The sequence below is a fragment of the Protopterus annectens genome, chromosome 14.part0, assembly GCF_019279795.1.
Source record: "Protopterus annectens isolate FY-2018-M chromosome 14.part0, PAN1.0, whole genome shotgun sequence".
Classification (NCBI taxonomy): domain Eukaryota; kingdom Metazoa; phylum Chordata; order Ceratodontiformes; family Protopteridae; genus Protopterus; species Protopterus annectens.
Genome location: NC_056748.1, coordinates 773,986,284 through 773,998,381, shown reverse-complemented (window position 1 = coordinate 773,998,381; position 12,098 = coordinate 773,986,284). Strand labels below are relative to the sequence as shown.

The window sequence follows — 12,098 nt, the reverse complement described above, 5'->3', positions numbered from 1 at the left end:
GCAGCACAGGATACAAAGAGTTGGTCAGATTTTCTGAAAACCTTAGTTTTATCCAAGTACAAATGTAATTGCCTGTGAATGTCCAAGGAGTGTAGGAGCCTTTCCCCTTTATTCTGGGGGTTTGGATAGAAGGTGGGTAAATGAATGGTTTGGTTTAGAGCCACACTGGATACCACCTTTGGCATAAAAGAAGGGTTAGTTCATAAAGAGACCCTGTCTTGATGAAAAATGATGAAAGGCTCCACTGCCATTAGGGCCTGCAGTTCTGAGACTCTGCGTGCTGAAGTTATTGCTAGCAGCAGGGCAGTTTTTCAGGATAAAAATTGCAAATCAGCTGAATAAGCTGGTTCGAATGGTGGCAGTGTTAGTTTTTCCAAAACAGAATTGAGGTCCCAAGTTGGTGTTGGTGCTCTCCGGGGCGGTCTTATGTTCTTAGCCCCCCTGAGGTACTGTCTTAGTAATGGATGTGAAAATATAGGAGGGTCTGTGTTGTAATAAGTTGAAATAGCTGAAGCGTGGATCTTAACAGATGAAAAAGAAAGGCCTTTGTGCAACATCTCAGTTAAATATTGTAGAATATGAGGTATATTTGGGACTAGAGGACTCTGGCCTTTAGCCTGGTTCCAAACACAAAATCTTTTCCATTTGTCTGAGTAGGTTTTCCTGGTGCTGGGTCTCCTGGCTTCCAGAATGGCATCCATAACTGCTTTAGAGAGAGGTGTTGACTGACTGTTTAGGTAATCTGCCATGCAGCCAGATTTAAAGTCTTGAGCTGGCTATGTAGAATCTGACTGCTTTGCTGAGTCAGCAGGTGGGGTATTTGAGGTAAAATCCATGGAGGTCCTTGAGCCATGTTCCTTAGTATTGGATACCAGTGCTGCTGTGGCCAGTCTGGGGCAATGAGTATCATTTGTGGTCTCTCTAATCTGGCTTTCAGGAGCACCTTTGTCAGAAGGGGCAGTGGCGGAAAGGCATACACTGTCAATGTTTTCCAGTTGAATGAGAGGGTGTCGACTTTCCAAGCTTGTGTGTGGTATATGTCCTTGTGCAAAATTTTTGTAGTTGGTAGTTTTGGGGGGAGGCAAACAGATCTATGTCTGGGCTCCCCCATTTTTGTGTTATCATTGTGAATACTTGTGGATCTAGTTTCCACTCGTGAGGGTCCATGATATTTCTGCTTAGTTCGTCTGCCAATGTATTTTCTTTTCCTGGCAGGAATTGCGCTTGTAGTTGAACTTGGTAGGCCAATGCTGTGTTCCACAAGGTCATTGCTTGTCTGCATAAGGGGTAGGAATGTGCGCCCCTTTGTTTGTTTATGTACCACATCACTGTGATGTTGTCCGTCTTTATTAGTAGTTGTCCTGGATGTAGTAAGGTCCTTGAAAGCTGTTAGTGCATTTTGTACAGCTAGCATCTCTTTTTGATTGATATGAAGATGCATTTGATCTGCAGACCATTTGACCTGAATACACTGTCCTGCCATGTGTGCTCCCCAGGTGTAATCCGATGCATCTGTTGTAACTGATTGCCTGGTTGTGGGTAAGGTGAAAGGCTGACCCTTGTTGAGGTGACATGCCTGAGCCCACCATAGAAATTCCTGTTGAAGGTAGGGAATGAGTGGTATTATTGTTTCCAAGTTGTGGCTGTGTTGAGTCCATACGCTTTTCAGGTACCATTGTAATTTCCTCATATGCAGTTTGGCATATAGTATTAGTAGTATGCAAGATGCCATGAATCCCAAGGCCTGCAGAATTTTTCTTGCAGGGAGTTGGGTCTTTGTTGCCATAATTTTGAAGTATTGAGTCAGTTGTCCTTTCTTGTCTGGCGTGAGGTAAGCCATCTGGGCCGTTGTATTTAAGCTGGCACCCAGGAATATTATGTCTTGTGAGGGTACTAGTTTTGACTTCTCGTTTACTGTGTACCAGTAGTAGTTTTTTTACAAACGCCAGATGTTTTAAAAGAGCGTCCTTGCTTTTTGCTTGAATAAGGCAGTCGTCCAGGTAAGGATATATTTGAATTCCTCTTTGTCTGCAATATGCAATTACTGGTGCCAGGCATTTTGTGAATACTCTGGGTGCAGTAGATAAGCCAAAGGGCAGTGCAGAGAATTGGTAATGAGTTGAACCTGCTAGAAATCTGAGGTATCTTCTACAATTTTGTCTGATAGGGACATGCAGGTATGCCTCCTTGAGGTCCAACGTTACTAGCCAAGCCTTCTTGCCCATCAAGGGAAGAAGTTGCTGTAGTGTGAGCATCTTGAATTTGAGTACTTCTAGGTATGTGTTTAGGATTGAGAGGTCCAGAATAGGTCTCCAGGCTTTATCCTTTCAGGGAACCAGAAAGAGTCTTGAGTAGAATACTTGTCCCTGCTCCTGTGTAGGAACCTGTTGAATAGCTCTCATGTCCATGAGTGCTGTAATTTGTCTTTGAGCCTCTGCCCATTGATTTGGTGGCAGGTTTGGCATTCTTTTTATCCTTGGTAAAGTGTGGAACTGGAACCTGTATCCTTGAGATACAATATTTAGGACCCATTTGTCTTTTGTGATGATGTGCCAATTGTCTGCAAAAAGTGCAAGTTTTCCTCCCAAGGGAGATGCCAAGAGGGATTTGTTTGGCAGTCTGAGGGGTAAGTCATTGTGATTGTCTTCTGAAGGTTTGAGTCCTGTCTTTTCCTCCTTTCTGTGCTGTGCCCCCCCCCCCATTGTCGAAGCTTGTAAGAACCTTGTGGCTGACCTTTGCCCCTAGGGCGTCTGTATTTACCCCTCTGTGGTCTGTCCAAAGCGGGAAAGGACCAGTTTTTTGTAGGCCAATTTCTGCTGAAACGAGGGGGTTGAACCTGTAAAAAATCCTTGACCGTTTGCATAGATTTTGCTTTATCCTCCATTTTCTTTAAAACCTGTTCTGCATTTACACCAAATAAAACATCCTGCTGTAAAGGTGCATCCAATAATTTTGCTTTAACATGGTCAGGTAAAGATTGCTCTTTTAACCAAGCATGCCTACGAATGACAGACCCTGTTACTGCTGCTCTACATGAAGCTTCCAATGAATCAAAAAACACATTGCAAAGTATGTTTTCCCACCTGTTCTGCTGCATGCAACAAATCTTGCATTTCCTTGTAATCAGACTGCTCTGTATGTGTGATCATTTTTTGTTTTAATTGAGACATCAAATATTGTTGATATTTCAACATGTGAAACTGGCAATTTAAGGCCCTCATAGCTACAGTAGCTGAGGTATATACTTTCTTTCCCCATCTGTCTAGTGTTCTAGAATCCCTTTCAGAGGGCACAGGATTTTTAGCAATAGAGGCCTTCACCCCCTTGAGACCCTGGGAAATGGTTTCTGGGTCAGCAACAGGGCTTTTATATAGGAATTTGTGGGAGTCAGGGACTCTGCAGTATCTGTCTGGTTTGACTGGTGCAGGAGGTAAAGAATCTGGGTTAAGGCTAGATTCTGAATAATTATCATCCACAATGTCTAAAACAGGTGGAATAGCAAGGGGTCTATGCTGGGGTAGTAAAAGGAACTCTTGGAGCCTTTTCTTGGAATCAGAGAAATCCTGGCCTTCCCAGTGCAAGTGTTCCCTCATAGTGTGTAAAGTTTCCCCAAAGGATAAATCTTCAGGGGGAAATGCTGAAGGAATAGACTCCTCAGCATCAGAGTCTTCATAAGGGGGAAAGGAGTATTCCTGTTCCTCAGAAGAATCTGAGGAAACAGAAACCTGGTCAGAGGATGCGTAGTCCTCCTCCTGTCTAGGCCTTTTGTCAGGAGGGGGATGGGAACCCCTGATTAGGGTAATTAAGTCTTCAGCCATCTTAAGCATCTGTTTCTTAGGCATGGTGCCTTGTACTGGAGACTGCTGTATGGGCTTCCTTACTTTTGAAGGAGTTTTCAGCTTAGCATAGGATTTTATAGTAAGTGTAGTCGGTCTGAAGACACCTTCAGCAACTAAAGGCCTTTCCACTACACCGGAATCACCCTCAGCCATGGAGTCGGAAGGACCTAAAGATAAAGGCTCTGGAGGCTCAGTAATCTCCGCTTGGGACTCGGATGCAGCCTGGGGTTCTAAATCAGCGGTTGTCAGGGGCTGCGTTGGCGCCTCACTGAAAACCGGGGAACCGGCGACTGGCCTAGCGGAGGCCTCGGAGTCTGGTTTGGGTCTCAGCTGCCTGTCCTTATCTTTGCGTTTTTTATGCATCCCGGTCATCGGTTGTTCCGACGGCATGGTATAGTTAAACTTTCTACCAAAATAATGTCGGGCGAAATCAAACCGACGTTTAATAGTCTGTTAAACCTAGCACAAAACCAACAACCAGTGACGTCGTGGTCTGGGCCTAGGCAAGGAATACAGTACGAATTAAAATCCTTATGAGGTATTAGCTTCCCACAAGAAATGCAATTATTCACTTTTTCTGACATCGGTCTGAGACAAGAAAAGGTTCCCCAACGGGGTACTTCGCTTTATTGAAGACTTCAGTCTGAAATTCGATGTGAAAATCTCAGGAGCTTCTGCTTCGGGCACCACGCGGCAAGAAGACTGAAGAAAATGGCGTCGGCTGCCTCTTTTATACCCCTGTCGCACTGACGTCAGGGAAGAAGCGACCATAACCGATGCATGACCAAGACTTTGGAACTCAGGCCGACTGCGGGACCACCTCATGGCAGAATAACCCAAGTGTGATGACTGCAGCAGTATAACACGATGAACATCTGTAAGTTGACTGTAGAGAAAGCTCAACAGTTCAAAAAACCTCACAAAGAAGAGGAAATAGGTGTAATGGAACAAGTATGCAGAACCTCAAAACAGCATGTGAAAGGGCTACACAACAGATATGTGGCTGAGCCAGGTATGGAAATAATTACTGGGGTGATGTAGCTTTCCTAGGAGAAGAGTGAGGCATTGCAAATACTATGCCTGTGCTAGTAAGGAAATAAGCAGAACCCTCTATCTCACAAGACCCTACTACAAAAGAAACTCCTGACCTAGCTGGCCTTCTGGTAAGTCAGCTCAACTTTAAAAACACTAACTGGGAAAATGAAATAAAAATAACAGAGGAAATGGATATAATCAGGATGGCAGGAGAGGAAGCTACCACAAACTGTCCAACCTCCAATCCCAGCTTTTGGTACCCAGACCATTAAGGAGCTTACTGTTGAAACTGACATACAGCCATCTACTTGGGGAACACTTAGGTATGGACAATGCCAAGGATAGGGTTTAGAAAAATTATTATATATATGTGTACAAAGGTTAAACACACACACACAATCATGTCAGACGGATTATGCACAATCAAACCCTTTCAGTTTATTTCCTTTTCTGATAAATTAACACACAGTAAAATACATTTTTTAAAGGGGGAGCTCTAAAACACTACAACAAAAATATCTACATTGTACAACTGCAGGTTAACAGTGCTAAATATGTACTAGTTAGAAATTACATTTTTATACCAGCACAGGAGCTTCCATGACTACTTGCTTACATATTGTTCCAGAGACAAGTGATTTTTCTCTTTAAACACAACAGCTCAGAAACATTTCACAGATGTTTTGATGTACTGCATGTACCAGGCCTCAGAAATAGATTACCACATTTTAATGTACCATGCATTATTACAGATGTATGTGTTCTTTTCTATAATCCTCTCACTTTAATTTAAAGTGACAGGGACCGGCACATCTCTTAAAAAGAAACATAACCTGGCCCTGACATTTCAGTCCTAGCTATTACTTATAGTTTACATGACATTAATCAGAAAATGAATGACAGTAATAAAACTTTGTACTATCGACTCACATGAGTGCAAACGTGTGGCAGCTTGAGTGCTAGCTCAACCATCTTTGGAAGGACCTCCTCCAGCAGATACTTAGATTCATTACGTTCCAGCACCTTTATAAAGGAAACAGAAAATGTATAATGTCTTTGTTCCAAATAACAAATCACTCACCATGGAAATTTATGCAAAATGCAGTTCAAATGTTATATTGCTAATGACAAATTACTAAATATTTACTTGCATCTTCCAAAGGAGGGCAGTTTTACGGGTATTAAACTGCCATGTTAATCAGGATATAATATATGCAGAATGCATGTGGCTTTAGACACAACTTAATTTTTTCATTATTTATCTGTGCTCCAACTGTTGCTCCCACTTTTCTGCAGTTGTCAGATATCTATACACACACTTCCTGAGGATCTAATCTGATTTCATTTGCAATCCTTATTTTTCTGACCTACTAATTTAATTACTGCTTAAAAAGGACCAAGAAAGATCTCATTGCTTATCCAATTAACTACAGCACAAAAATTCCAAATAAATAAACAAATAAATAATGATTTGCAAACACAAATGTTTCAGATACTAAACACCACTTCAATGTTAGAACAGTTTTTCAACATATTAGCTGCACTAATACAATGAATACAGTTTTCAGCCTATTTGTCATACCAAAAAAGTTTGAATATGTACTATGCAATCGGGGTGGGGGGCAGACACCCATCAGTTTTCTTCTGCTGCACTTACTCCTTTCTTTTCTGCATATATATATATATATATATATATATATATATATATATATATATATATATATATACACACACATACATATACACACACACAATATTAACCTGCACAATTTACTGTGTAAAAACTGATCTGCTTCCAAATACTCTACCATACATCCCATTCAACTGCAATATTTTCCCTTATTTTTACGTCATAAATCTCTATATTCTCTTTCAAATTATAAATGCACTGTATTACATGCTTTGTATGCACTGCAGAACCTGGTCTTTGTATAAAAATGTAGATATTCCAGGTTCCATATACACTCATAGACCTTCTTGTACGTATTATATACACTTTCCTTTACATTTATCCTGCTTTGTGATGTTAGCATTAATTTCTTTTTGTAACATATTTCTTGGAGCTTTTCTCCCAAACCTCTGCTGAAAAGGGACAAAGCGCTGTTGGACTTTCCCAGTAGTTAAATGCAATTAAGTAAGTAAATAAATAAATACAATTAAGAGTATGCTTACTTCCACAACATCCAGTTCTTTCCTGCTGTTCTTATTGCTTTTACTATCTAAGAATCCCTGCAGAAGTGTCTGACACTTAGTCAAAGAAAAAGTCCATCAGTAATCCACCGACATTACTTTAAAACCTACATGACTGTCAGTCAAAGCAAGACGATCACTGACTACCTCTTTCGCCTTGGACAAAAATATGACATCCGCAGCAGCCATATATATCAATCTTTTAGCAATGCCACTCACTATCAATACTTATAACATGTTTGAGGCTATTCTTTGCACCCAATGTCTTGCACAGAAAAATAGTACCTCTTATGGAACGATGGAGTTACCTATCTAAAGAAACCTCACACAAGACAAACAGACACAAGGTCGGAAATCTGAAGTCTAGACCTAAAACCTTACATAGAATAGTTTTAACTCAAAGTTTGTTGCTTCAGCAGCAACTCCCAACACCTGCCACCTCTTCCTTCATTAAGAAGTCGCCTGACCCAGAAGAGGTGCAGTGAGGAGGACCCTCCTCGGCTGCCCCTCTCAAGAGTAAATTTCAGGTTATAGCTGCAGCTCAAACTGCTTCACAGCAACTACTGAAGAAACCATTGCTAGGAAGACTAAGGTCTGGGTCACATTTCACCCAAGCCCGCTGTGGGTCTAAGTTGTCTCTGGGGAATTCTCTTCAGACCCCATAAGATTTTAACTTGTTACTCAATGGCCAAAACAAACAGCCTACAGCAGGATCCCAGTCATCCTACACAAACCATCAATTTTATTAACCTGTTTTTAGTCGTGTATGGCTTATTCAGCACATACATGATACAACCTTGCAAAACCGTCAAAAGAGTCATAATGCAAATAGTGACTGATGTTAACTGGCACTGCTTCCTCCACTAAGTATTTCCAACCAGCTCCGGTCTTCAACTGCTGATTTCATCAATATCAGCCTCGTTTCTAACAACCTTCCAGAGATGAAAAAATGTATGTCTACCAGTAGGCCTCTATATCAATTTTAATTAAGATCCCCCTCCTACAAATGCAATTAAGAAACATAGGTTGCATGAAAGGCATTCCTGCAAAAGCTTTTTTCCTCATTTTAGTTTGTCTTCCATTCACATGAAAAATAAAGACAGTTTATTAACTCAAAATGAACCCTTCTCTTCTAACAACTCATACAGAAGAACTTAATCTTAAACTGTTTCGCAGAGTGCTTCTGATGAGATTCTATTTCACACTGTAAATATAGTATGCACATACACTGTAAAATCACCATTATGTAACAGAATGATCAAATTACAAAAACTGCTTTTATGTAAAGCAGGTCATCTAAGTTTCATCCTTATTAACGACTGGTATTCCCATGCAATATCTCAAAGTTTCGCTACTAAAAAATAATCTGAATGATAATACTGCAGTACTTAAATGTAATCTGAATGGTATGCTCTCTTTCAAACACAGATCACTGGTATTGTGCTAATATCACTTTTAATGATGTTTCTATATGGAGAGTTTGCATTATTACCATGTTGAAGTGGTTCTCTCTCTGGGCTTTACTCAGTCAAGCTATCCCTGTCAAAAGCAGCAAAGCAAATAAGGGGTACTTCATTAACGTAGCTGACAACTTTGACTCAAGGCTGGAATCTGAATAATGTACTTGCAGGTGCTGGATAAATGATCCACGCATATGCTATTGAATCTACTTTGGTTATATTTGCAGAAGAACAATGTAGAGATGATCTAAGTCACACCTGCCTCAAAGCCTGTGTCAAAGGGCTTGCCACTTCTACAACCCAGAAACATCTAGACTCATTTCTGGGTATCATGAAGAAAGCAAGCAGTTTCCAAAATACAGATTTTTTTTGATTCCCCTGTAGAAAATCTTGAGTACTGTCACCCCCCTCCCTTGGCTAGCTCAAGTGAAAAAGACAACAATCTGTTTCTCCTCTCTCAATAAGGAATCACATTTCTTTAACACTTCCCCAACTTTTCATCTTCAAAATATTCAGTGGACAAAAACAGGTAGAAGCTTTCACTAGAGTAAACAAAACAATAAAAAGCATTTTTGTATGAGTGCAAGACTGTAAGGCACTGTGTCCCCACCAGTTTATCAATATATAATACACACACACACACACACACACACACACACACACACACACACACACACACACACACACACACATGCAAACTGCAGAAATCCAGAACTACTCAATCAAGAAGGAAAAAGAAAAGCCCCAAGACTTTGAACTATTACCTGCACACAAACAAACCACACCAGCAGTGATTTCCTACAGTAAAGGTAATCTGGGATATGTACATCAGAGACAAAAAATACTGGATTTACCACATTAAGGATTGTTTGACAAAAGGTAGTTGACTGACTGTCTCAAAGCCTTGTTATCCCTGTACTCGGTCTCCTACAGATTGTTCAGAGGTGATCCATGCCTGGCCTACAAAGTATCCGCTGATCCAGCTTTCGTGGATTTGTTGCATATCTGTAAAACAAACCGCATCAACATTACCCAATCTAGGGAGCTAAACTTTATCTACAACATAAATAGGACATGTTAGAGGGACAGAGGCATGTCTCAAGACACTACCCCTTTTTAGGAAAAGGCTGCCCAACCATGTGTCCTAATCCAATTCAAGCATAAACTGAACCAATGGATGGGGAACTGGAAATGAACCAACGTACTGGCATCTATATCTCTAGCAGATAGAGGCAGCCTATAAATACTTGACTACCCATGCCTAAGCCTACATATACCCCTTAAAATAACCCTAGGGCATCAAAACTTATCAGATATATATGGGAAGCATGTCTAGGCTTAAAAAGGCTCCCTGGAGTCATTAACCTAGTAATGTATTAAGAACCTATGAAGTTTAACAAAAACTTTGAGCTTTTCTTTTCTCCCTCAGCCGCTGCTAAACTTGATCCCAGACGGACCTTCCCAGTAAACAAAAGACAATAAATAAAATAATAAAGCATACACAAAGGTACCTTTAACCTTTTTGTGCAGTTTGTATTTGTTGACTTGTTCTTTCTTTTTCTAAGAGATCTTTTCACTTTGATTCCTTTAACAGAAAAACAATAGTTTTTGATGCATTATCTGTGTCAGGGATTTGTTACTCAAAATCATATTGCAATTTGTTTCTATAATGTAATTAATGTCTTTGCTGTCCTTGGTGTATAAGAGGCCCATCCTTAAAGGATATTCTTTAATGTTTTTGCAGTCCCCAAGCCTTCACCCACCCACAGAGGTAATGGCAGCACATTTCCAATCTCTGTCTGACATTTCTATTTCCATTGATCAACTTTCCAAATTTGTGGGATAACTCGTATATATAAAGGGCTGAACTAACTCTAACTTTAATGCAAATAATTCCATTCTCCATTGAGAGCCCAAAATACCTTACTAGATGTCAACTTAACATGGTAAAGAGGCACACTCTGAAAATTAAGACAGCAATTCACACCAACCTCCTCATGGCACATATGCATTAGTATGGAATATTGTTCATCTCCCTTACACACTTACATCCAAGTATTTTATCTGCTTATTACTCCACCTGCTGATGCCACTGAGTTTCTGGACAGAGCTTTCATCCTGCATGCAACTTAATGCCCTTTCTACCCACCACATTCACTCATAGCCTTTTGTACTGTTTTTAACTTTTCAATGCTCTTTTTACATTACTCTGCACATCTTCCTTTTCCCCTGTAAACTTCACCTTATATGTAACTACTTTCACACCACTCTTCCCTTGCCATATTACTCAACACTTTCATTCTGACAGCAACTCCCACTACGTGTCTACCCAACATACTCAGCCTTAACTACCCATAATGCATCCTAGGTTATCCAAGTGCAACTAACTCTAGGCAAAAAGTACAGTTTTGTACCTACCATAAATGTAGATGTTCGAAGATCCACATTGCTGCAGTCCTAACACTTGGGTAGTCCGCTGTCCCAGTCGGCCCGAATACCAAAGTATAAGGCTGACGTCGGTCAAGGCGCATTTGTCTGACATCAGGACGTCGGGGTACAAATGCGCATGACCGACGTCATATCCTCAGTCTTTTCTTGCCCCAGATGTCAGAAGACCCTAAAAAGCTAAGGCCAAAACCAAAAAACACCAAAACACTCCTGTACCTAATATATGTACAATATATACAAATTTACAAAAAAATAGAACCTCACCCACACAACCACCCCTAAACACAGAGGGGAAGGAGGAGGGATTGGACTGCAGCAATGTGGATCTTGAACATCTACATTTATGGTAGGTACAAAACTGTACTATGTTCTTCATCTCACATTGCTGCAGTCCTAACACTTGGGTAGAATCCCAAAGCAGAGGTAAGGGAGGATGGCTAAACTATAAAGAAGCAGGAGCTGCCAAAATGCCCTAAAACACAGCAGTGGCAAAACCAGCCCTGGACTTAGAATAGAGAGGAAGGTGGTAATGCTTGGAGAAATTATGCACTGAACTCCAAGTAGCTGCCTCCAAAATATCCTTAGTTGCCACCCCCCTTAGAAATGCTGTTGAAGTGGCAGTAGCCCTAGTGGAATGAGGCCTAATCCCAGCTGGAATCTCCTTGCCATGATGGGAGTAACAGAATGCAATGCAAAACCCAATCCACTTAGATATAGTTTGTTTTGACACAGGCTTGCCCTGGGAACTCAAAGCAAAAGAAACAAACAACTGCTGAGACAGCCTAAAATCCCTAGTCCTGCTTAAATAATAACGCAACTGTCTGTGTACATCTAAGGTGTGCAAAATCTTTTGCCGCCTATTTTGGGGATCTGCATAAAAAGTAGGCAAATTAATAGTTTGGTTTAAAGCCACACTAGAAACCACCTTAGGCATAAATGAAGGATTAGTACGTAATGATACCCTATCCTTATGAAAAATCAAAAGGCTCAACCGCCATAAGGGCCTGCAACTCAGAAACCCTTCTTGCAGAAGTAATGGCCAACAAAAAGCAGTCTTCCATGACAAGTATTTCAACTCAGCAGTAGCCATGAGGCTCAAAAGGTTGTAGAGTAAGTTTCTCCAACA

At 40.7% G+C, this 12,098-nt stretch overlaps 1 protein-coding gene across 2 annotated transcripts in view; it reads right to left on the bottom strand.

Annotated features, from left to right (window-relative positions):
- The window catches only part of PARG (poly(ADP-ribose) glycohydrolase), a 2,766,579-nt gene that overhangs the window by 1,454,906 nt on the left and 1,299,575 nt on the right, over positions 1–12,098 (bottom strand). For both annotated transcript variants that reach the window (XM_044056515.1, XM_044056516.1), the window contains exon 8: positions 5,805–5,897. In XM_044056515.1, the coding sequence (XP_043912450.1) occupies positions 5,805–5,897 (93 nt within the window). The remainder of the gene's footprint in view (positions 1–5,804; positions 5,898–12,098) is intronic.